The 25,491-nt window shown below is 40.4% G+C and overlaps 1 protein-coding gene across 2 annotated transcripts in view; it reads left to right on the forward strand.

Moving 5' to 3' along the window:
• Positions 1-25,491, forward strand: part of cdin1 (CDAN1 interacting nuclease 1) — a 57,005-nt gene that overhangs the window by 2,110 nt on the left and 29,404 nt on the right. For both annotated transcript variants that reach the window (XM_042388854.1, XM_042388855.1), the window contains exons 3-9: positions 8,271-8,316; positions 9,452-9,516; positions 10,347-10,407; positions 15,591-15,663; positions 22,556-22,635; positions 23,366-23,415; positions 25,229-25,296. In XM_042388854.1, the coding sequence (XP_042244788.1) occupies positions 8,271-8,316; positions 9,452-9,516; positions 10,347-10,407; positions 15,591-15,663; positions 22,556-22,635; positions 23,366-23,415; positions 25,229-25,296 (443 nt within the window). The remainder of the gene's footprint in view (positions 1-8,270; positions 8,317-9,451; positions 9,517-10,346; positions 10,408-15,590; positions 15,664-22,555; positions 22,636-23,365; positions 23,416-25,228; positions 25,297-25,491) is intronic.

The raw sequence follows: 25,491 nt of genomic DNA on the forward strand, positions 1-25,491 counted from the left end.
TTATTTCATCATATATACAAATTTTTAATATTTTTACGCTAACCTTTGTATTCAAACATATAAACCAATCAATATATGGAATTGTTGCCTGGGTCATGCATGGAAATACATGCTGATAAAATTTAGCTGCAATTATCGCCGGGCTATAATTCAATATTGTCAGCTATTGACTAAGTGAAGTCATATCGTGATGATAGGATGGTACTGTATTACCATTTTACAAAATTCTCATTACTAAATGAATGTTTCTGAGCAAATTGTAATTAAAAAGTAATAAAAGGAGTTATTGAAGTGTACGTATCACATGTGCAAAGACCTGTCTAGTGTAAAGCAGAGCAGTGGAACATATTTATGTATTACATCATTGTAGTACACATCACATTTTACATGTGATTTTCCAAACCATGATAAATATTAATATCAGAGAAAATATTCTGATTAATATCCTGATATTAACTTTAATATATTGTCCAAAAACAATATTGTCCAGTTTTTTTTGGAATTAAAACATTAATTTGAAAACAACATTATATTTGAGTGTCATGACGTAGATCAATAGCAGTAGCCATTATGCTCAAGTCTCTGAATGCTGTATTGTGTATAAAACCATTTCGTAATCATTGCTTTTGATTGCGGGCTCAAAGGGAGGAAAATTTAAACTTTGAACAATATGATAGTTATAGACAATTTCAAGGTAATTTCCACGGAAGGTCTGTCATTCTTTCTGTTGTACTATGAGTATAGTGGGAGGAGAGAGGGAGGGTCCCATAGACAGATAGAAAGAGAGAGATTGCGATGTGGAGTCCCTCATCTGTAACGGCTGCATAACACAGATGTTGGGAGTCATCTGTCAGCCTGGCCTCTCTTGCCGGGCCCGAGCTGCTCTGGGGGGAAAAGAATTGGACACGGTGCTGTCACTTTTTACCCCCACTCACAATGGAGGGACATGCAAATATCAACCCCCATTCTTGCCCTCTCTTCCTTGCCCTCCTCTTAGCCAGCCGTGGTGTCCTGCCTAGTATCTGGACCGCGGCTAGGCAGCAAGGGGGGTAAGGGGTGGTGGGGAGGGGGGGGGGGCTCATCGCAGGCTGGTGCAGGGAAAAATGTGACATCAGTCCCATCAGGTCCTTCTCTTGCCACATATTAGAATTGGAAATGATGGGCTGCTCTCTGAGGCCTGGCCTGGCTTCCCCTGGGTCCAGAGGGGACCCCAGTCCTTCAACCCTTTGTCCCCCGAGAGAGTCTGTGCAAGGAGGGCGAGAAAAAGAGGGAGGGAATGTGAGAGTCCACTGTGTCCTTCTGTGCTATATTATGAATGAATTTGGATGTAATGATTACCCCCCTCTTTAAAATGCCATTCAGCTTACTCCTCATATGGCTTTCACAGTTATAGAAGTGGGAGGGTTTGCAGAAAGGGGCAGATGCCTCTATTTTGGAAAATGTTTTAAAAGTAAAGTGTGAAGCATCCCTCCCATCAAAACACAGCCAGTGCCTCTCTTTCTCTCTCTCTCTCTCTCTCTCTCTCACACACACACACAGACACACAGAGTTCCCTGGTGAGGAGTCCCTGAACGTTTTTCGAATCGGGCCCTAATGTGCCGTTTTCATCAGCACTGAGGCGGGCTGCAATATGGTGCTGGGGCTCGCTCTGGGAATATGAATGTTGATTAAGCATGCGTTCAGCCTTTTGAAATTCTGAAGAAGTGTCAGAATAATGGATGTTGAGCAAATGTCAAGCATTTGTTAATTTCTCTGTTATTTGGGGTTTATCTAGCATGATCTTTGGAAGGAAAGCGCAGGGCAGGGTTGTTGTGGCATGTGCCATTGATATGGTGATTTCTTGGCTCCAGACACTGTGTTTTTGATGGTAATATCTAGGCTCAGGAGGACGAAGCTTAGGGACTTGCTCATTGATTATTTATTATGGCTGTAGTGTTTATCTCTTTTTTTACATGCTGGTTAAATCCACAGATTTGGTAATGGGCATGATGCATTAAACTGGCAAGCTCTTTATACATTTAGTTTAACTTTATAGCTCAAGAAATTGACAAAAGACTTGATCAGTTTTTTGTTTTTTTTTGTGGACTCATTAGCAAAATGGATATATCTGTATACCTTGTATTGTTTCTCTGTACCAGCTTAGTGTTATTTGCAGTGTAGGCACTGTTTAATTCAAACATTGATTAAGACTTAAGGAGCCTTTTTACAGTTTTTTTTCACACCTAAAAATTCACAACATTACATTAGGGTACTGTTTGGGCAAGATGATCTAATCACAAGTTAATGAATCTTGTTACATAGCTTAATTAGATAGTCAGTTCAATCAGTATTTTTCATCAAACTGTATTATATTTCCTGATTTAGTCACCAGAAAAGTCACAGTCTTATTTTCACTTCAAAAAGCTTTAGTAAAGCTCACCTGAATGTTTTAAAAAAATATATAAGGTGAGAGGGCATCTAAAGACATATGACATACTGAAATAATAACATTTTAAATATTTTAAATTGTCCCAGTTGGATTGTTTCTAGCTTTAACTGCGATTTCCATCATTGTCTCTGCGGAATCAGCTGAGTTGCTCTGTTGTAGCTCTTGTGAAGGTAGAATTCCCCAGCTATTTTGTAGCCTGGAAGTGGCAATGACATTACCCAGAGGCTGATCTAGTGCAGAGCTTGTGAGGGCAGCCCCGGCAGCCTCCAGTGCACGGCCTCACACTTCTGGCTGCCCATATTGAACAAAACACAAACTGGCAGTTGGGGCTTAGGGGTACAACCCTTGAAGGCTGAGAGACTGGCAAACTAATTCCACAGCTTTATGTGGTTAGATGAGCATTGGAAGGGTGAGGGGATGAATGAAGTGTAAGCAGAGGAGGAGAGATGTAGAAAGAAGAGAAGCTGTGCTGAGTTTACAACTTCATGTCAGGCTAAGGAGTTCATGAATAATAGATGCAATCAATTACTTGATTAGGAAGCACAGGAATGACTACTTCCTCTTCATATCATAGGGATGTTGTCCAAGCACACTCTATAGATTGCCCTGCCTTTTCGGCTCATTGGGCTAAAAACACTGAAGTAAGCAGCCCGTTGCACAAGTAAGGTGTAGCTTATAGCAATTATAGGGACCCTATCTTGAAAGTTATTGGGTTGCTAGACAAAATAAGATGTAAATATTTGTAGAGACAGATATTCAACTTAGGAATATGATAATGGTAAAAGCAAGTATTGTGTGCTGTACTTGGCAGTAGCATCAGTGCTGTCCCTCAACCCCCAAGCCATACACACACAAAGGGAAACCTACAGCAGAGTACTACAGTTCTGCTGGGCAGCTATGGTAGAGTCTATTGCCCCAGGTTCTCTTTGCATACTGGGATCAATTGCAAAAGAAGAATGAAACAAATTGCGCAGAATGGTACAAGTTTCCCAGCCACGCTTGGGGGAGTAGGCAATTGGTCAGTGTAATGTGTTTCCTTGCCAGACCAGTGGACGCTCGCCACTTGACGGATAACATGGACCTCATTTTCAATTTTCCACGAGAGTTTGCAGAAGCAGCAGTGACAATAATTATACTATAACAATGGCAACGTACTATAATAGCCATAACATGTTTTGTCACAGACAGAGTCATGAAGATCCTTAGCTTTCAAGAGGAATCACAATTAGGATGGTGATTGCGGGACTTTTCCCGCTTTTTTTTTTTGCTACCATTATAAAACAGTTCTGACATCTTCGGGCACCTCAGTAGACAGGAATTTTGAAAGATTGTAATAAAGTGAAGAGGGCCGGGTAAGGGTCATATTTTCCGTCTATTAGGACAGCAGTAGGCAGTGAGATGCCCTGTTGTGCTTCTGCTAAAGCAATTTCTGTCCACAGTACACCACAGGCTGGTAGGTTTTCTGTGGCCTCCCCAGAGAGACATTGAGGAGGGGGTTCACTATCTTTTAAATGTAGTGGAATGTATTTGAGTCAAGCTTTGGGTAAATATTCCTACAGTAATGTAAGTAACAAGCTTGAGAATACAGTGATAATATAATGAAACTGAAAGAAATATAATTTTACTTCAAATTCTAACTTTCATTGTCACTTGAACCTAATAATACAAATAATATACATTTTAATGCATATTATAAACATTATAATACATTTTTGCATCTAACTTAAACAATTGAAATTGAAAGAAGGCTATTCAGTTGTTTTACAGAAAAGCAAACAAACACGTAAAACTAATTTAAACTGTAAACACGTGTGCTCATTGTGCAAGTATTTGTTTGAAGCTGCATGACACTGAGATTTGTGTTTGCTTCTATCCCTTGTCAAAATATATCACATTTATACATTAACGCATGAACATTTTTTCTACGCATTTGTTTCACTGCAGATGATGGTAGGCTTAGCTGAGAAACAGATGTTAGCATTTTGCCTATCAGCATGTGTAATTAGCAGCATTTGCATATCCAGAGTGTTTAACCCACATTCAGCTGTTTTTCACTTTAGAAAATATTGATATATAGGAAAGTAAATGCTTAATATATTATTGTCGGCACTTTTGCATGAGTGACATCTTAAGATACATTCTGGCAATGCTAGGAAAGCATTAGCTAATAATAAAAATAAAAGAGGTGTGGGTAGCAATAGAATGACGTGTTCAAACTAAGCATTATCTCCATACACTCTCTAAGAGTGAATCATTTCATCCATGTCACCCCCCTCTTAAAATAGCTGCATTGCCATTAGTAAAAATATGTGCTATACCTCAATTAGCCAGTTCCATGCCCTGAAGAGTCGCACCATGCAACACTCACTGCATGCAGATACACCAAATGCTAAGTACTGTCGCAGCATATGATACCAATGCCATTAGCCAGGTGGCTTTCATTACCTAAATTACAGCTATTGTTTATAATTAATTATTTGTAAATAGGAAGATTCTGAATATAATTGATAGCATGATTTCCCCCCATCTCCTATTAATTAGGTTGATGGGAATTTCTAGTCTTTTCACTGCTGTTTTCCGAATGCATAAGCAGATCAGGCAATTCAACACTCAAACACCGCTTATGAATCTGACAAATTCAAGTTTGAATTTGTCAGATTCATAAGCGGTGGATGGCGTAACTTAATAGAGCCTAAAGCACTGACCAGACAGGCATACCAGCTCTGTGACAAAGTGAAAGTCCCTAATTGTTTTTAATTTAATCTGCCGCTTTACTATTTTGGGTGCCAGTGCATATTAATGCTCTGTCTTATGTTGTAAGGAAGGGTAATTAGGTTGAGAGTGAATGAGTCCCTAACCACTCTTCTGTTACCCAACCTTCTGTTTCCCCATGTTCTAAATTACATCCAAGAGGGAGGGATTTTTTTTTCTTCTTATAAAGGTCAATGTGAGGATGCGCTGTAGTGTCACAGACTCTTTTTGAAATGTATTTTCAAATGTGTTCATTGTTTACTTTAATAAATTTCAGTGACTGAACACTGATTTGAAACCATACCGGCAAACCTCACCATAATTCATAAAATACATTTAAGTAGGCTACGTAAGTAAGACAGGGATTGATGACCTCAGTTGTTTACTTAGGCGTCTTACCAATGGTCTGTCTATACACAGATCGAGTTTTTAGGGCTCCAACCTCCCCGCCTCTGTTATAGCCAAGGGGTTGTTTTCGATTTACTCTGAGAAGTTTCTCTAATCTTAGAATCATTTTAATGACATTGACATAAACCTTTTTTTTTCTTTTTTGTGGCTTATTTTTCAGTTGTAACCTCATCATCAGCAGGAAATTGTAGAAATATAAGAAAAGGTTTAAAATCTTGTTACCTAACTAATCTAGCTGCTGCACTCATAATGTGCACAAATATGGATAAAACTCTAATTACTAGCCATTTTGTAGGCTAAAAAGCAGGAATAAATGAATCTTGTTTTGCAATAGTAACAGAATTTTTTTGTATCAGTTTATTTATTTTCAAAACCCCTGAGATAAGATAGAATTCTACAAATACTGGCATTATGAGGCAAGAAGGTGGATGAATTACTGTGAAAATGTAATGCTACTGTTCAGCAGGCATATCAGATCCCTATTGTAAGACTGCACTTGGCTCCATATTTTAGCATGATGTGAGCATACTGTGCCCAGGAGAGCACAGGTTGGATATACATTAATGTAAAGCCTGCAATAACTTACTACTAATGTCTTTTAAATGGAAAAAGGGGCATTATACAATACGAGTGCAGTGTAAAACTTGACAGACTATAAAACCAACCCAAACTCTTGGTTTGGTTCCAGATATATGCACTCATCTCTTCACATTGCTCTCATTTTTTTTTCTCCTCTTCAAACCTAACAAAAACACATTCAAAAACACATCATATTTATGTACTTACTTTCAGCAGTTGTGGTGCTTTTGTCTAGTTTTGATGTCAGCAAAAATGGATTGACGTAAGAAAGAAAAACAAAAGTCCCCAAAGTTCTTAGTGTTTTTGAAACGGATATGTTTTCCCAGATATTAAGAGCAGTTTATGTCCCTTTAAAGTTAACAGGGTATAGATTTAGCAATTAGGCAGTAATCATGCTCATTATAGAGAGTAATCCATTTAAAACCTAACAGATGTCTGTTCCAACAGGGGGATCGCGATGGTCCCATGCAATAAGGCTGTAATGTTGTTGAAATGCTCAGGTGCAAGGTTGAAGTGTGGAAGAAATTTTTTTCCTCCCTTAAGTGTCCTCATGTTGACAGTTGACCATTTAATGGTCCACTTAATTGCAGTGGCCCCTTCGTCCCCAAGCATCATTGTAAATTAATGCTGAGGTGGCAATGTTTTTTTCTGAGAGTTTCCCCTACTTCAAACATTCGGTCATTCTCTTTTGCAACTGTACTTGGTGGTTGACGAGAATCATCTGTGTGATGGGTTGAGCCCCAGAGAGTTTCTAATTGTTGAGAATTCGCTGTTCTTCAGCCAGAGCAGTAAAACTGTTTAAAACTGGCATTTGGAGATTCCAAGATGATGCCTTTGGTGGGGTGAGTCATTATAAACTGCTAAACCATTCCAGTGTGTGAAATGCTTTTATTAAGATATGGTCACATACTGAGACTACAGACGGAAATCAAATGTTTGAGATTCCTCTGGCTTTGTTTATAAGTCACATGGTTATTTCATGGTTTATAGTGATTGATGTTGAAGGCCTATGTGGACTCAATATTTCAATGTGGATTGGAAGCTTCAGCTTCTCGTCAGTATTTACATACCATTCTCAGGCAACTTGTAATGAAAAGTCCATTAAATTTAACAATCAAGTATACTGAGAGCAGTATATGGAGACACAAAACCACTGGAGACGATCACAGACCGGTTTGTATGTGCGTGTGCATGCTTCCGCTGCATTCATATGTTTTCTGTTGATATGAGGGGTGGAGGTATGTACCATCCAATTAGAATAATATCTGTCACTGCTTTAAATATCTTCAACTCAAAGGATGCAGTGGGGGTTGGGGAGGGATATATCGAAGGGGCTGTCGGAGCTGCCTGTTTTCCAGGTTTGCCTCTCTGCCAGGTGTTTGACATTGACTGGAGCTGGAGATGAATGTAGCTTATGGCAACCCATGGAATTGACCGACTCCTGGGAGTCCCAGCTTCCTGCAGTGAAAGTTTCCATTTTCAAAGCCCATCAGTTGCAGTGGGAGGGCTCCAGAACGGCCCATATGCCAGCGCTGACAGTGAAGCAGGAAAACTTTCCTCTATCTGTGAATTGCTACACCATTCACACAAACAAATACAGACACTCACAGCGGTCACTGCTTTTGCAAAGAGACATCTACCAAATCAAGAGGCGTAATTGGACTTGAACTCTACCAATTATTTGCATGAATTGAATTTAATTCCCTCTGATTTTGTACTGTTTGCTTACTTACTGTTTTGCTTTGTGTCATTTTACAACAGTATAAACTGCACTTCAATTTTTAAAAAAATGCTTTAACTACAGTAGCCTAAATTTAAATATGGTAGAAGAATATGGTATGTATGAATGAGTGAAAGAAAAAAAACAGGCTATATTTTTCTCATCTCTCATACCACACACATCCTCCCCCTTTCTCCCACCCCTACGCCATCGTGGCAGGAATCCTTTGTCAGAGGTGTTCATCTGGAACAACTTTGCCACACTTGTTTTCATGTTCTTTTAGATTACAGGGCAGCTGGCCCCAGCTTTGAAGCTCCCCCTCTCCCTTTGTCTCTGTGCAATGCACTCTGGTAATTAACTTTGTCCTTCTTTTATTTGTTCCAGTCACTCGCAGTCCACTCTTCTGAGCATCTTCTCCCTGGAGTACCAGGTTAGAAGTTTTCTTCCTTTGTGAGCCCTGACAGGTGCCTAATTGAATGATGAATGTCCCTTTATTTCTTTGTAATTGAACTGCCAGCTCTCTGATTGGTTTGGAGGATGCCCCCCCACCATACCCCCGTTTATTTCAAGCCCCCCCACCCTCTCCTCCTCCTCCTCACGTTCACGTTGAGGGCCCTTGCCTGCCTGAGCCTCAGTGGATGTCTGCCAAGCCTTCCCATCCATCTGTCTAATAACATCTAGCCCCTGCTTATTTGGTGGACCTGTAATAAATTATGCTAAACCATTATTATTCTGACAATAATAATTTCCCCGTGTAGTGCGGCTGCGTGTGCTAAATGTTTGCTGACTCGCACTGTCACTGCTGCTTTCCACGGCTGACAGCGGATGATGATAAATGGCCGCTGCCGCCAGTGGCAGAAGGCAGCACAGGCAGAAAATGGAGTCATTTATCATCCCCCTGACAGGTGTCAGTCACACTGCCTGTCTCTGTGGAATTACATTTTTTTTGTGTGTAGTAGTTTTTAAATAAGTTGTTTTTTAACCAATGCTCTTCCTTTTTTATCCCCTGTCCTCCTCCTTCTCGGCAAGGACGGCAATTGAATTGCATGGAAATGTCAGGGTGTGGAATGTGGAATAGGGTCATTGTTTGATCGAAAAAGGGGAAATTAATACAAGGTTTGAGTGAGGAGGATGGGGGGTAAAACAAGCTTGCCTGGGCACACTTTGACCCTTAGCAAACTTATTGAAATTAAATCACTTTGACCCAAGATCTCTGGTGCTTATTCATACACAATATGAGCCAAGGCTGAAAGGGTCTGCATTTTATTCAGGTGGACTGTAAACTTAAAACTTAAATCCCTTACTTCTTAACAAATGGAATTTTATGAAAAATTATTTATTATACTACTACTACTACTACTACTAGTACTACTACTAATAATAATAATAATGATAATAACAATAATAATGCTAATAACAACAACAACAACAACAACAACAACAACAACAATAATAATAATAATTTTGTTGTTATTGTTATTATTAGTAGTAGTAGTAGTGGTAGTAGTAGTAGTGTTGTTGTTGTTGTTGTTGTTTATCTTACATCAGTGTTCTCTTTGCGACAGAAACGAACCAAGAGAACAATCTCAAGACACCATGCGCCAGATGTCATTGAAAGCCACTACCAGAGGTACTGTATTACTCTGTATTTCTTTATTGCTCTTCTCTACCCTGTCTCACACACTCTGTTTATCTTCCTCTCATCTCTATCACTGTTTTTTTTTTTTTTATTTTCTTTATCTGTCTCCCACTTTTGTATGCTCTCTTTGTCTTCCCATTTCTCTGACTGAGGAAGAGACTTGCCAAAGTCACATGAGAGTAGGTGGGCCACCGTGACAGATATAATCTCCCCCAAACAAATCACCACCCTCAGGATTCATTCCAGACCTCCACTTGCACCTGCTAAGTTAAAGCTCTGTTCTCCGTGTCAAACTGAAAGCAGAAAAAAATAAAGAAATAACCAGCCATTGGACATTTGCCTTACACTGGCTTATGATGGGCTGATTATCTATAATTCAATGAATATGGATAAAAAAAACACAGGCTATAAGGGGAAAATCTTCTTTGCATATTGCAATTACCCTTTATCTAGCTTATTAAGCCATTGTTCTGAGGAAAACAAGGCTGGATAATGCACTTCTAATCCACTTAAACAACAAACCTCAGAGATGATCTGGGTAAGATCTGAAGGGGGCTGCAGTTTTAGCTGGCGAGGGAAAAAAGGCTTTTTAGGCGGCAGGAGTTAACTAACTATCATATGCTTGTCTGGCTTCAAGGAAATTTGAAGCCCTCCAAGCAGTGCTGTTTTAACCGCATAGAGCCTGCCATATGCCACCCAGGGCAAAGTCATCAGGGACATTAGCATGTCTTGGCTAGCCTGGTCTAGTCCCCTCTACCCTTCTGTCTGCCTTTGTGGGCCATGTTTTTTCACTGCTTTTGTTGTTCTTTGTTGTAATGAAGGTATCTGAGTGAAGCCAAGGCACATCCGACTGCTCCCGTCTTGTTGGAGTTGGCCAATGAGGTAATGGCATAACCTTTATTTTTTTCTGTCTTTTTTTTTTACCATTAAAAAATCTCATCAATCGATGCCTGCTATTTTCTATAGATTGGATAGATAGAAGTTGGCAGCAGTTTTTGATTTTCTGTCGTCTGTTAGTCATTAGTAAAATTGGTAAAATGGTCTGCTCTATTATCAATTATTTGATGTAATTAGCTCTCACCTCCATTAAGCAGATGTGAAAATACTTTTTGTGTTTTATTATGTAATTTTCCAAATTGCAGTTTAGGCACTGTTGCCTCAAACTGCGGACAGGTGAGGGCAGGGTCATTTGTTAATTCCTCTCTTCATCACTTGTTTACTTTAGGAGGTCAGTGTAGTATTTGTACTTTGGTTGATGTAGTAGCAGTTGTATGGATACCTATAATTATATGTTAACTTAAATCCAAGCTATTCAATAGTACAAAATCCAAATATAGGATGGTGTGTGTTTGTGTGCTTGTCATCAAATATACTGATGATTTAAACACTTAAAATATGCACATCACCAAGTTTCTGGATTTCACATTAGTAACTATTAATCTTCCCAATGGCCACTAGTGTTCCTGACATTTTGTACCTAGTCAGTAAATTATCATTTCCATTAGAGTAGCACCAAATAATCAATCAGCAATTCCTACTCAGTGAATAAAATGCAGCAAAAACAGCTAATGTGGCTGAAATATTATAAATGTAAATTGATATTATGGTTAATTGATACCAGACGGATTGAAGCCAGACACTGAAATTCTTGCATTTATTCTTTTGTCAATTGTATACATTGTTAGTTATTTTGTATATCGATCAATCAATCAAGTTTATTTGTCACATGTCGTAATATAAGGTACAATCACAGTGAAATGTAATCCCATCAGTTCCTTCAATTTGTGCATTAAAAAGAGTTTGAATAGAATAGGAATAGTAATAAATATATGTGTATGATTGGAGGTAGAAGGGGTGGGGGAGTGTAGTCTTAGGCAGTGACCTCATTTAGGATCCTAGTGGCCTGAGGGTAAAAGCTCTTCCTGAGTCCCTCAGTGCTGGCGTGGTGTATCCGGTACCTTCCTCCTGACCGCAGCAGGGAGAAATGGCTGTTATCCGAGTGGTTGGGATCCTTAATGATTCTCCTAGCCTTATTTTGGTGTAAATGGTGTGCCTGGTGACAATATACTTTAGGCAAGTCCTGTTCAGTGCTGTTTCCGTACCAGGCATTGGCATTCCCTGCCATGATGCACTCAATGGTGCAGGAGTAGAAATTCCTCAGTATTTGAGGGATACCTGGAATTTCCACAAGCATCCTAGGTGAAACAGTCTCTAGACCTGTTGATATTAAGGAGGGCATACTTCCTTCCCTGCTTCTTCCCAAAGTCCACTATCAGCTCCTTAGTCTTGCTGACATTCGGGAGTAGGTTGTTGTCCCAACACCAGTGGGTCAGGTCCTTTACTTTCTTCAGGTAGGCTTTTTCAATGTCATCTGTTATCAGGCCCACCACATCCGTGTCATCAGCAAACTTGATGATGGTGTTGGAGTCCAAAGTGGCTATACAGTTGTGTGTACAGGGAGTACAGCTGAGGGCTCAAAACGCAGCCCTGGGGTGCTCCGGTGTTAAGGATGATGGTAGAAGAGGTGTGTCCGTTTACCCTCACCACTTGGGGTCTGCCTGTCAGGAAGGCAAGGATCCACATGCACAGTGAGGTGTTTAATCCCAGGTACACATTAGCCTGGAAGGAACTATGGTGTTAAACACTGAGCTATAGTCAATGAACAGTAATCTCACATAGCTCCCTTTCTTGTCCAGGTGAGATAGGGAGGTGTGGAGGATGTGTGCTATGGCTTCTTCTGTACAGACGGTAGTGGGTCCGGTGTGCTGAGTAGTTTGTAGTTGGTTAGTTTGGGGACCCGAAGTTAGGTATAACCTTCTTAAGGTCAGCCTGATTGAAGTCTCCAGCAACAATGAGCACAGCATCAGGATTACTGGCCTGTGAGTAGTTCAAGTCTTTGCCAAGATTCAACAGGGCAGCCTTAGTACTCACCTGTGGTGGGATTTAGACCGCTGTGATAATGACCGATGTAAATACCCTTGGTAGAAAGTGCAGTCTGCATTTGATAGACAATAACTCCTGATCAGGTGAGCAGGAACGGGATAGCATTTTAATTCCCACCGTCACACCAGTCCTTATTCACCATAAAGCACATGCATCCACCTTTTTCCTTGCCGATCTCTTCTGTCAGAACGGTATACAGAAAAAGAGTCACCTGGTTAAATGGTGCTGTCCGGTATTCCAGGATTTAGCCAAGTTTCGGTTAAACAAAAGACATTACAGTCCCTGATATCCTGTTGGAAACTGATGCTGGCATGGAGGTTGTCCAGTTTATTATCCAACGCCTGTACATTGACCAGCAGGATGCTTTGGCAGAGAAGATCCATGTGGCTGGGATCGCAGCTGGTGTTTAATCCCTCCATGTTTACCCCAATGTTGAGATGGATATGGTCTTAGATGTCTATGTGGTCGGGATCGTAGCTGGTGTTCATCCCCTTTAACTTTTCCAAGATGTTTACTCAGATGTTTACATTTGAAAACCTGGACCGGCCAGGTGGCAGAGTCGGCAGGGGGAGAGTTTGAGTTGGTGAGTTGACCATTTCCTTATCCTGATGAGTAACTTGGAGTTATATGTTATCATTGTCCAATATTCACAAAAAGTGAATATAATATTGTAAAAATAAATGTAAACAACATAAATTTTCGTAAATTTAGCAGAGCTAACGGAGAGGCAACTTGATAGGTCCGCGCCTTCTAAAATGTATTATATATTGTTAGAATGGGCTGTATAAGCTTTTAAAATATTTAATTGCACATTTTATTTTTTATTGGTGCTTACAGCAGTCAATGAGATTTGAAGGTTTCTTAATCTAAAATCAGAGTAGTTCACATGCATCAGTGGCACCTCAAAGCTAACTGCCATTATTCATTCTCCATTTAATTGACACGTGATTTTTTTTTTTCTCTAAAGGATTAAATTCAGCTCAGAGATAACTGTCTATGAACCATTTAACTGTCATTTTAATATGCTACTTAACATTTAAACCAAGCACTCATGGTCTCCCACACCGCTAATTGATGTAGTTTCATCCCTTTATGAGACAATATATCTCCAACAGAGGGAAATGATTAACAATGATGAAAACTACTCATCGAATCTTTTTTTACCCCCAGAAGTGTTCTGTGAATATTGGTTCTAAACTCAGCAGTTGCAGTTATATGCTTTATATAGACTTTTATTTAAAGGTCAGTGAAACATACAGGCTTAAGAACAGGCACAGTTATGCTGTACTGTATGTGACACTCGTTAGCTTTGGGGGATAATAAAATCAGATCCAGAATTTAATGAACAATGATTATTTTCAGCAGGATTTCAAGGTCCTGTGACTCTCAGTCACATCTTAAGCTCATGAAGTGCTGCGATCTGACTTGAGAATCGAGATGGACTCATGATTAATATGAAAATTAGGGAGATGCAAGTACCTGAACTAATCAGGTGGTCCTTATTCAGGCTCAGCCAGTGTTAGTAATGTTGCCATTTTTCATGTGTCAACCCTGATGCAGGTTACCAGAAATCTGATGTTCTCTCGTTATCCAAAGGTGTGAATGGAGAGAAGGCCAATAAGCACAGGGTGGAAAGGATTGAGAAGGGTGAAGAAAGGGAGAGAAAATGAGGAGGGTTAGGGAGAGGAAAGCTACTGTAGCTGCAGGCTACAAATGCTAAGTCTGAAATGCTATCAGAGGTCTTAATGAAGATATAAACTCTGTGCTCACCCCTTAATTATTAGAGACATGTTTGGCCTTTTTTACAAGCTTCCTCCTTAATGCAGTATTATGGAGATGTTAACAAATACAACTGCGGGTAAAAAGACATTGTTTAGACAGAAGCCTCTCTGCTCCCAGCGTTACCAGGAAGCTTCAGAGAAAAGATGAAACGCACCATTCTCACTACAGGCTGAGGGCAAATTCACTTTTGGTCCCCAATTATGCTAACAAGAGAAAAAATGATCTTTGGCTGCAAGTACGTTGTGTTTCATAATGAGCTGGCTAGGAATGGCAAAGTCTTCAAGCAATGTTTTAATTCCCTCTATACTGAAGAGACTGTGAAATTTAGTAATGAATGACTTGGTGTGTCTTCTTATTTGCAGCATCTATTTTGTTTAAACAAAGGTCTAATACAATATTTTCAAAAATAATTTCATTCCATATGCCTGGTTTACCTTTAGAGCATATACATGCACCTCTACATTTTGGATATTTTATGTTCGATGCCTGTTAATTGAACTGAATAATTGTCACATTGTGCTGGCCTTGAAAATAGCTGCTGGTTTCCAGTGCATACCATTGTAACACTTTCTATTTATTTATATTTTGTGGAAATGCATTGTGCTGAAATGTGATCTGGTAGACACCTTCAGTACCAGTCATTAGTGCTCCCTTACCTGTCAGGGCTTCTGCCTGCACTCAAACCAAAAACATCTCACATCTCTCAAGGTGTCTTTGTGTTCAAAGAGTGCTGCAGCCATAGGTTCTATCCTTCCTATTAAGGACTGCATTCCCATAGTCCCTCTGGTGTGTCCTGTTGGTTCCTGCAGTTTTTGCCTTGGTGATCATCCTATGATTAAAGCTCTCTTTTGTCTCTAGGCTGGGCATAGTATGTGCAGCTTTTTCATATGAGATGAGAGACCACTATCTTCCGTTTGACAGAAGCAAAGGCAATTCAGCTGGGTAGCCTGGCTGCGTAATAGTCGATCTCTTGTTCCTTTGGGAAAGGTTATTGCAAAGCAAGGCTTTCAAAGACCAATTTGCGCAGATTGTCGAAAGTTGGGTCAAGGTTTGGAAAGGCAATAATATCATTTAGAGCCATTACAATCATTATTTTCAATGTGACATCAGCCAAAGGTAGACTAGCTGTGTAATTTCAGCGTTTCAGCTTTGAAATATGTTCGCACTTCCAACTGAATACGTTGGATTTAGTCTGAAGGTTTGTAAATGAAGTAATTCTCCAGAGAGGAATAACAATTCCACTATCCCTATGTATTGAAGTAGCATTAACTCCCCATTGACGCCTTAGCCTGTTTTTTATTAAGGCTAATTCTCTTTTTTTGTGTCCAATCTATGCTAAGGTGGATCTGTCTCCTGCACTGATGGCTCGTATCATCCTGGACAGGTTCCTTCAGGACCTGGAGGGTGGAATGTGTGAGTAACACTTTTCCATTTCCCACTCTGTCCTTTCTATCATTCCCTCCATCAGTCTTAATTGTAGCACTTTGTCTTTTGAATCCTTTTCTGTTTGAGTCCCAATTCCAGTTGTATTGCCACGGCTAGCTGCTGTATTTCCAACCTGTCCAAGCCTAATGAGAGACAGACCACATTTAGTAGCAGCGGCATCCCAGGGCACATGACTGGCAATTAAGCACTGGGAGGACCACCCACCTCTCAACTGCAGTGTGGATCAATGCTAGCTCACCTCATCAGTGTTATTTATAACACCCCTGATTTCTTCCCTCACCCTCCTTCATCCCCCAATGCCTCCATCTACCATACCCTCTCCTCTTCCCTCATCCCGGTCTCTTACTCCAACCCTACTGGGGTCCACTGAGGAAATTGTGTTGAAGAAAAGTGTGGCAGAAAAAGCAAACCATTCCTAGGTAGTGCTGACGGGCACGCTGCAGGAGAACTAAATTCCAGATGCAAATATTTTTGTTGAACATGTCAGAGATTGTCCAGAAATGGTGTGAATAATTGTCCATGTACGTTCTGGTTAGTGTCTTTTTTTGTCTTTCTTATGGCTTGAAATTACTTACATCATCTTCTGCTAAATGTTTTGGCACAATTCCTGGGATAATTTGCAGTTTTTGCGTGTGACATTTGTTAATTTATATAAAAACAAAACAAAAAAACCCCTTTCCCTTCACCTCTTACTTTCACTCTGGAACTCACAATATTACATGCACACATGATTCAATATTATTTTAATAGGTCCATGTCGAAGACTGTGTGTGTGTGTGTGTGTGTGTCTGTGCAGTAGTCAGTGCTTTGAGAGTGAATCGCATGATGTCAAAAAGACGTGCTTCCAATTTAATCAAGAAAGAGATTAAAGTGGATGTGTGTTATTTTCAACTTCACCACAGCACAGCCATTTGTCAAAGTCAAAGATGTGATTGCTTTGGACCCACCGTTATCCACTGCCTGTCAAAATACTAGTCTGAGCAGCTTGTAGAACAGGGCATTCATCCAGGAGAAGCACTCCGTCTCAGATAATAGCACACTACATCCCTCCATCTCCATACAGTGAAAACATGCTTTATTATTGCTCAGAATAGATTTGTAGCAGATGAAACTTCCTGGATGATCGTTGTTTAATTTCAAAACAGTGTTGTAACCATGCGGCGTCTCAGTGTTTGCGGGCTAGTAATGTCATGGTCATGGTTCTTGTAGAAAGTGATTTCACAGAGACTTTTACAGGATAATCTTATATCCAAATCCTCTTAACTAAACATAAGTGCTGTGACAAAAAAAAGCTATGATATCCACTATTTTATATCCACTATTTTATTTGTTTGACTGTTACCTGCTATTTGAATATGAAGTATTTTCAAATGATAATGTCATCATATTGTACCTTTCCACTGTTGCCAGCTGTAGTGGCAGTGAGGGTGACTTCTGTTTTGACAGAGCTTCTCTGCTATCTCCCCATGACCTGCTTGGCCTTTGCAAATGAATCGCTGCCCCCATGGGCCGCACGGTCAAATCTTCCAATCTCCCTCTGTGTATATTAGACTCCAGTAATGTGTTTCCATTATAAAACAATGCAAGGATAATTGTCTTTGCTGGCAATTAGCTAACAGGTTGGTTCAGTGCTATTGGCAGGGATATCCGTCATGCCCCCCTCCAGCCCCAGACTGCGCTCTTGTGTGCATGTGTGTGTTTTGTGTGTTTTTGTCAGACTCCAGAGGGAGGGCGGGCAGGCGCCCTGCAAAGATCAATAGACTTCTATATAAGGGACATTACCCCCAACCGGGTGAGTGGCTTGCCTTTGCCTAGCACCGTTTTTTTTTATTCCCCTTCTCTTTCCCTTTGCATTTAAGAGACATAGGAATGGGGCCTTTGGGACTGTGGAATATATGTACAATCACTACTGCTGGATCAATACAGAGTTTTAAATTGTTTTCTCTCCCTTCCTTGTTTTGTTTTGCTCGCTTGTTGTTGTCCTGCCCTCCCCTCCTCTCCCCTCCTTCCTCCAGCTACATACACCACCAACACCACCACTACACCTCAACATGATGACAACAAGCTGCCTCCCCCTCTCCTTGCAGCAAAAGTATTGGAGAGAGCATCAGTCAAGCAGAATGAAAGACTATCTGGTGGCGCTTGTAAATAAATCAATACATTCAAAGCAGTTTTATCACGTATTGAATATGATATCAACATCCATAATGTTCCTTGTCTCATGAAAACAGACTAGGCAGTAGGGGAGGAAAGGTCACATGAGCACTTTTACACAGTTTATATCAACTATTTGCAGGTCATTAGAAGCTGTACTACATAGGACTTTAAAACTAGAGCACACACACGCTCGAGGTGCAAAAACTTTTATTTTAATTACAATTTTTTTTTTTTTCATCATTTTATTTATCCAAAAACAGGGGGGGGAATAGACCTACTTGAAGTGATTATCAGAACAAATTCCATGATTAATAAAAGTCGAACAACACAGAGATGTCAGTAAATACCATGAAAACAATTATTACATTATATATAACCGTATTGTCATTCCAACTCTATGTCAGTAGACATTACCTCTAAGAAGTCACTTGCAGGCACATTGGGGGAGCTCCTGCTCTTTCTTTCCCCTCCTCCTGCTATCTCTTCATCTTTTCTCTCTATTCCGCCTTTGACAGGAGTTGATGTGCCTCTAGATTTAGACATACTTTTTTGAGGAGGCAATTTTGCTAGCTATTTGACCTTTTCCATTTTCCCAAGGCCCAGCTCCAGATTAGATTGCTGCTCCATGTTTTGTAACTATGTGATTCGACCGCCTTTAAGATTTATTGTCACATTCCTTTACAGAAGCCTTGTATGCAAGGTTATAAATGTCCTGTGTTTGATGTTAACACTGTGAGAATGTTAGCGTCTACTATGATTCTTTGGTTCCTTGACAGAATTCATAATAGCTTCAGTGTTTTGCAGATCAGACGTGCTGATAGCTGAATATTGTATTATGTTCTATCCAGTGAAATCTTAAGTTAGTATCCACTAGTATCATCGTTATGGTTCTTCCTCTCTTGTCTTCAAGTGCTCCTCTCTTCTCTCCCTCACCTCTCTACTAAGGCAGAGCTGGTGTGTATATGCAGCCTCTTTTCAAATAATGAGAGCAAGGGCACTTCATTAGCAAGAAGGGAGGGAGTAAGGAGGTGCAGGCAAGATGAGTGTTTCTGTGCGTGCGTGCGCGCGTGTGTGTGTATGCATGCGAGGGGTGGGTGCAAGGGAGGTAAGCAGCAGTGTGGCACTTCAGTTGACAAGTATACTAATTACTCCTTTTCAGAAGAGAAGCTCCAGTCAGCCTCTGCCACAGTCTAATGGCCTGACCTAGGAAGCCTCTGTCTATGGCAGAGCTTTCCCAGATCTACTATTACTACTGCTACACACACAGACGTGAACACACACACACACACACACACACACACACACACACACACACACACAAGACTGTAGTCTCATCTCACCGCTATGAGGGAGAATCAGGTGGAAGCAGATCAGTTCTGCCCCAGTAACCTCTTCAGGGACTGGGCTCCTCCTGCACAGGAGATACCACCTCATATCATCAACTAGCACCTACACACCACCACAGATAGCTTAAAAAAAAAAAACAAAAAAAAAAAAATCACTTTTTTTTTTTTCCCTTCCTCTTGTGTCCCACTCTCTCTCGCTCTCTCTCTCTCTCTTTCCCGTCTTCTGTTTTTTTTCAATACGGGAGGATAAATTTAAAAGGAGTAAATTGGAAAATCAAATGAGGGCTTTAGGCAGCCGCAGAGATTTGCAGAGCTGTCGGCCAGCGTCGGAGAGGCTCATCCATCATGTCCCACAAGTAGTCAATTCCTCTAGTATCTGTAAATGTTTTCAGATATTAGCCAATTTATATGCTCCGAGATTCATCATGGAAAATCAGCTTTAGCGGCGCACATTATCAGGACCTGTCTCTCCCTTGCTCCATGAAGTTTGATGAACGAGTGCCCCTCCACAGCTCAATGGCTTGTGCATGGGGAGTGTGGGTAGGGGGTGGGCATATAGAGGAAATGGGTAAGTGCCCCCCCACCCATGGAAAAAAGTGGGTTTTTTAATTAATAAACAAACTTGCAGAGGAGCTCATCAGTGTCAGGGGCAATAACAATCGTCATCCGTTATTGTTTATTACGGTCCTCCCTCAACAAATGTTGCTATCTAATGAGGTTTCTCAACATTTTTTTGTGTTTGAGATAATGACTTTTTCACCCTGGTGGAGAAAGGAAGAGTAGTTACAAATGACATGAGTAAGCAATGAGAAATCAAGCCAAGGTAATGCTGTTCTTTACGTAGTGTATCTTGTTTTGGAGTTTCATATGAAAACAGGCTTGTGATTTGTTTACACTGGCTGTTTTCTTTAGCAAATCCCAATGGAGGCGTAGCGTTTCACATCTATTATTCTCTTCTTCTCTGTTCTTTCTGTTCAGATGTTGACGGTGTGATACGGTGCCTTAGTCAGAATTTATACCAACATGGGACAATTACAGTAAATTTGGTGAATGTTTACAAGGTGCAAAGTCGTGCTGCAGGGCTTTGTTCTCTGTGTCTGGTGTTCTTCAGATTATGCTTTTTATTTCCTGCACGTGTTTTTATGTGTGCGTCTCTGTGTGCCTTTAGTGTGTGTATTTAAAGAGCATTGTGTGTGTGCGTGTGTGTGTGTGGCAGAGAGGAGCTCAGGGTGTCATAGAGGAGTGCTGCCGTGCAAGGCGGGGGCGTCTTTAATAAATGTATGCTGATGTTGGAGGCTGCAACGATGCGAGGGATGCAAGGGCCCTGTTGTTATTTACTGCTGTGTTTGTGCACAGCAGCGAATCCTGGGCCTGCAAATGGCATTACAGCCCATGATGAATGAGCATTAGGGTAAACTCATTTTAAAAGCATCCTGATTTATTAGCGTACTGGCCTTCCATTTTCATCAGGTCAATGCTTGGCTGAAATTCCACAATGTCAGCGCCAAGGTCACGTCTTTATGGCTATTTTTAACCCCATCGCTCAAAAGAGCAGGAGAAAGGGATCCTATCACTTATTATAACCATTTACCAAAAATATCCAAGGGCTTGAGAGGCAAGGAGAGGGAGAGAAATGTAGTCTTAGAAGTGTGTGTTTGTGTGTTATGTGAGAGACCAAAATGTGGTGGTGGTCAACCTCCAATTATGAGCGCTAGTAAGACAAGAGCTTTAATGGCTACCGTTTGCCTTCGGGGAGGTTTATTACACACTACTGTTTTGCAGAAGCAGCATCAAATCTATAAAACGACCATTAGGAAGAGGGAAAAAATCAATCAAAATGCCATTAAAGTGGAATAAGTTGCCAATATTGCTGATGTGGTTGCGGGTCCTTTGATTTTCCTTCAGATTATTAGGCACAGTCGAGTAGTGACTTTGTTAAGGGAAACCAGTGTTGTTGGGGAGTAATATGTCTCCTGGCTTCATAAAGTTTGCTGCCTCATATTTCCCGCTTTATTGATTATCCATTATCATTTGTCATGAGGTGTCCTAACTCAAGGGGAAAATATAACACTCTTTCTTCACCGCCGTCTGCACTGCACAAGAGCATGGTATGGATCTGCGTGTGAAGGTACCAATCTCTGAGAAAAATGAGCAAAGAAATAAAGCACAGCCCTGTGCCTCGCAGCTCTAAGAGGGAGTGTGGGGTTATGGGGTGGGCTGGGGGAGTACTGTGGCTAGGAGAGACTGAAACAGAGAAGAGGTAGCAAAAAAAAAAAAAAAGAGGTGGCAGAGAAAGGAAAGATGGAGACAAAGAAGAAGAAACTGAAGGAGAAGAGGGAGTACTGAATGGGCTTTGTTCTTCTTCCACCCTCCTCCCTCTTTATTTCATCATAGGGTAGAGTAGATGAGGGATCACAGCACTGTTTGTCCTTCCTGTAATTGTTTTCTCAAGGAGTAATGCCTATGAAATAGCGACAATGACGGGATGAAAGGACAGAAAACTGGCATTTTAAGGGTTTTAAATGTTCTTCTAAATGTATTTTTCTATTAATGAAATTCATTTACCACACGCTTAATGATCCAGTCAGCGTTTGTAAATCTAGACCCAGATCTTTTTCAATTAATCTTTTTCTTTGGTGGATTTTTTTTTATAAATATATTTTTATAAATCTTAAATCTAAATAAGCTGTCTTGTCTTTAAACAGTTTTACACTGCACAGTTTTTTAGATGAGCTAAGGAATCTCTGTGCAGCGTTGGTACAGGCACCATTCATGCCTGAAATGTGAATAGAAACATTCCTTGTATTGTCTGTAATGCTACAAGTCTGTCAGGACCATGTGTATATATATCACTAAAATGGCGCGCCTCAACCATTTCGTCACACAATGATACAATCCATTTAATCCAAATCTTTTTAAGAAATGATTTAAGGAATTTTTTGCTGTTGCAGTGCCAGGGAATCAATCCAGCAGGCTTTCCTTTCTGATTTATAATGTTAGTAGAGCAAGAATGGGGATGAGAGATGCAGAATAGTCAGCGTTCATAACATAGATAAACTACATGGGGCTCCTGTGCTCTGGACTGAAACATTTATCTATAGAAAATCTGTATAGACACCAAGCAGCCATCTAATGGACTAGTGTGGAAATACTGCACTAACAGTGGCATAGTGAATTACAGTATGTCAAGCTTGCCTTGTCTATTTTTTTCCACTGTTCGCTTCCCATTCAATGCAGCAATTAAATTTTTTTTAGCATATGTATGTTACACACACACTACAATGTTTGTTTCCATTTGCATATGAATGTTTATGTGATTTCTGTTTATGTGTCTTGCTTTTCTCTCTTGTTCTCAGCCTCTAAAACAGTCCTCAACAGCATGCTTAAGGAGCCATCGTTAATTCCAGACCAGACTTTGGCCAATAACGTCTACCAAGTAAGTGTTTTAAACTGCAGTGCAGTCCCTTCTGGCAGTGAGAGTAAATAGTTAAATAGTCAAGTTAGCGGAGAAATAAATCGGAAGTTAGCCGGCTCGGCCAGCGGAAGTCTCTGGTGCGCATCCTCTATGGGCTCCCTTCAGCTTTGGCACACCAATCATTGCTGGTTGACATAAAACACATCACTACCAGTGTAACAGCACGGGAAACTCACCATAGCCATCAGATTTAAAGACTCTGTATATTGTGAAATACAGAGATTTATCTGATGGTGATAGGCTTTATCAGCATTGTGTGAACTCGTTAGGCAAGAGCTTAAATGTAACAGACGTTCATTTATATGAAAAAATCCTGCACTCCAGCTTTAACTTTCACAATTTATATATTTTAGGAGATTATATAAATCATTTAGTGTCATGGAATGGTTTCTAAATTTACTTCTATTGAATTTTCTATTATATATAAAGTTTTTTGTGCTACCTGTTTCCATGTAACAAATCTACTGCTCATGTAGGGAGCTTTTAAATGTTACTTTATTCACCTGTCTGACAGACAGCATCAGCCGCTCATGTTTGCTGATGAAGTCACGTGAGAGCCGGCGGTCATGCCTGCCAATCTGCCAGCATCTCCAGTGTTTTCTCCTTTCCCAGCACTGTATGGGCTTCCTTCCCTCACCTCCTCCCACCCACCCTTTTTGCACGCCATAATATTTCTTCCCCCTCTTTTCAGTGCACAATAAATGACTGCTGTTATGGACCGCTGGTAGACTGCATCAAACAGTATCCTATCCCATAAAATTTTAAGCCTGAAATTGACGAGAAGCTATTGAAGGGGATGAGATGTGTCTGGCTTCACCTGACATAAAAGTTCTGCTTCACAGAGGAAATGTTTCATCCTGCCTGCCATCCCACTATCACCGATACAGGGTCTGGAAGGCGATGGAGGGGAGAGGAGGAGGAGAGGATAGGCTGATCTAAATGCATCTCCATGTGCACGCTGTGGATCGGACCCAATGTTCTATGCTACAAAGGGGGGGAAAATGGCATTCATAAGCCTGGTGTTTAATGTGTTCTTTTGTTTGGTATTTTATTCAACCCAGCTTGTTTGGTATTTATGTAAATTATGTGATTTGAGAAAAAAAAACTGTCAAGTATCATTTTAAAAGTGATTTTAATTTGATTGCATTTAGCTCTGATAAATCTGATGTAGTTCAGCACCATGGAGAGTTCTGGGCAACTTGAACTGTTTTATTTAATTATTTTATTGCACATTTTTTGTAATCCTTATTAAGTTTGACTCCTTGTGTTTTCCTTCCCCCTCCTTGGCCTTGACTATAGGGACAGACTATAGGCTATTTTGGGGCAACTATTTCCAGGGGGAGGGGACTTATTTAAATGAGTGTATACGTGTAGGTCTGCATGTTATTGTTTCTGTCCAAGCTTTCACTTGTGTGGTCGGGCTGGATCGATCTGTTCATAGCCAGTCAACCCTGTCCCATCCTGCCCTCGTTCCACATCCCCACTTTTTACCTTTCTTTGGCAGTCCTCTCTGAAGTGTCAACTTAGAGTCAGTTACTCCACCACAGAGAGTCCATGATAGCCGCCTCACTACTATTTGCTTTGGAAGAGCTCCATCACCACATGAGCGTAATAGCTCTTAGTTCATGTGTGCATTAGGAGCTAGAGAATTAATACAATGCATCTATTAATTAGAATCCAGTTAGTGAGTAATCAGTGTGTGTTGAGAGTAGTATTATGCTGTAAGAAGTTCATAAGTGCAGGATGCCTTCTGAGACATCAAGCAGCATGCACCCTGATGCAAAATGGCATTTATTCTAAAAGCATTTTCTTTAAAGATTTTAGAAGCATGAGTGGAGCAGCTAGGCCAGGCGCATTTTACCAGATTGGCATTTGTTCTGTCTTCCTAATTTAGATAATGCACTTTGGAGATTTGTTGTGAAAGCAGATTAAGTTTGACCTGAAAACTCTGATTGTGCTCTCGCTATACATCGGTATGAAGGGAAGTGGCTTTCACTTTGCATAGTAAGCCAATAGACCTTTTTCACAACAGACATTTCGAAATGTCGATGCAGGAAAAGCAGAGGGGTGATTAATAACATTAATAATGGCTGAATTCCATTTAGTTTTTCCATATTCTTGACCCTGGTATAGTTCATGATGGTTCACCAGTATAGCTTTGTTAGACTCTTGAATGGAACTGAGCCATCTTTAACGTTATTTGCTCCACCTGTTCTTTTCCTACTATGACAAGTCAAAATGTCTGCTGTGAAAAAGGTCTATACCAAAAGCAGATTCTTTACTTGATGTCAAACATACAAATGCACCGTTAAGCTTACATCACCTCTCATCTGTCTTACCACAGAAAACTACAAAAGCAGATGTTTTTTGTGGTTTCCATAGTAACCAATTTTACAGGTAAAATGTCAGATTTTCTTGCAGGATTTTAGTGGGTTTTTTTGTTTTTTACATAAATATTGATTAGGAATTTTGAGCCAATTTGATGATGAGTTCACATTTAAAAGAGACATGCTGCTGTTGCTGTATGTTGGAATCCTTGACTCTCTATTCTCAGTGCTATTGGCCAAGAACATGAGGTACTGCTCCGTGACAAACTGAAGGAGAGAAACCTTTCCTTTCTAGGTAAGTCATCTCTTGACCTTCTCATCACGATCTCTAAAGTCACAAAGGCCTGGACATGACTGATGCAGTGGATGCTATCTCTTATTGATTTGCTAACAACCAGGAGCTGTTATCAAATATCCTGTTTATGCACCAGCCTACAATGAATATTTAAAGAATGAAAGCTTGAAGGGTAGCTCTTAATGTGTCATTGGC

This window comes from Thunnus maccoyii, chromosome 16 (genome assembly GCF_910596095.1).
Source record: "Thunnus maccoyii chromosome 16, fThuMac1.1, whole genome shotgun sequence".
Taxonomy (NCBI): Eukaryota; Metazoa; Chordata; class Actinopteri; order Scombriformes; family Scombridae; genus Thunnus; species Thunnus maccoyii.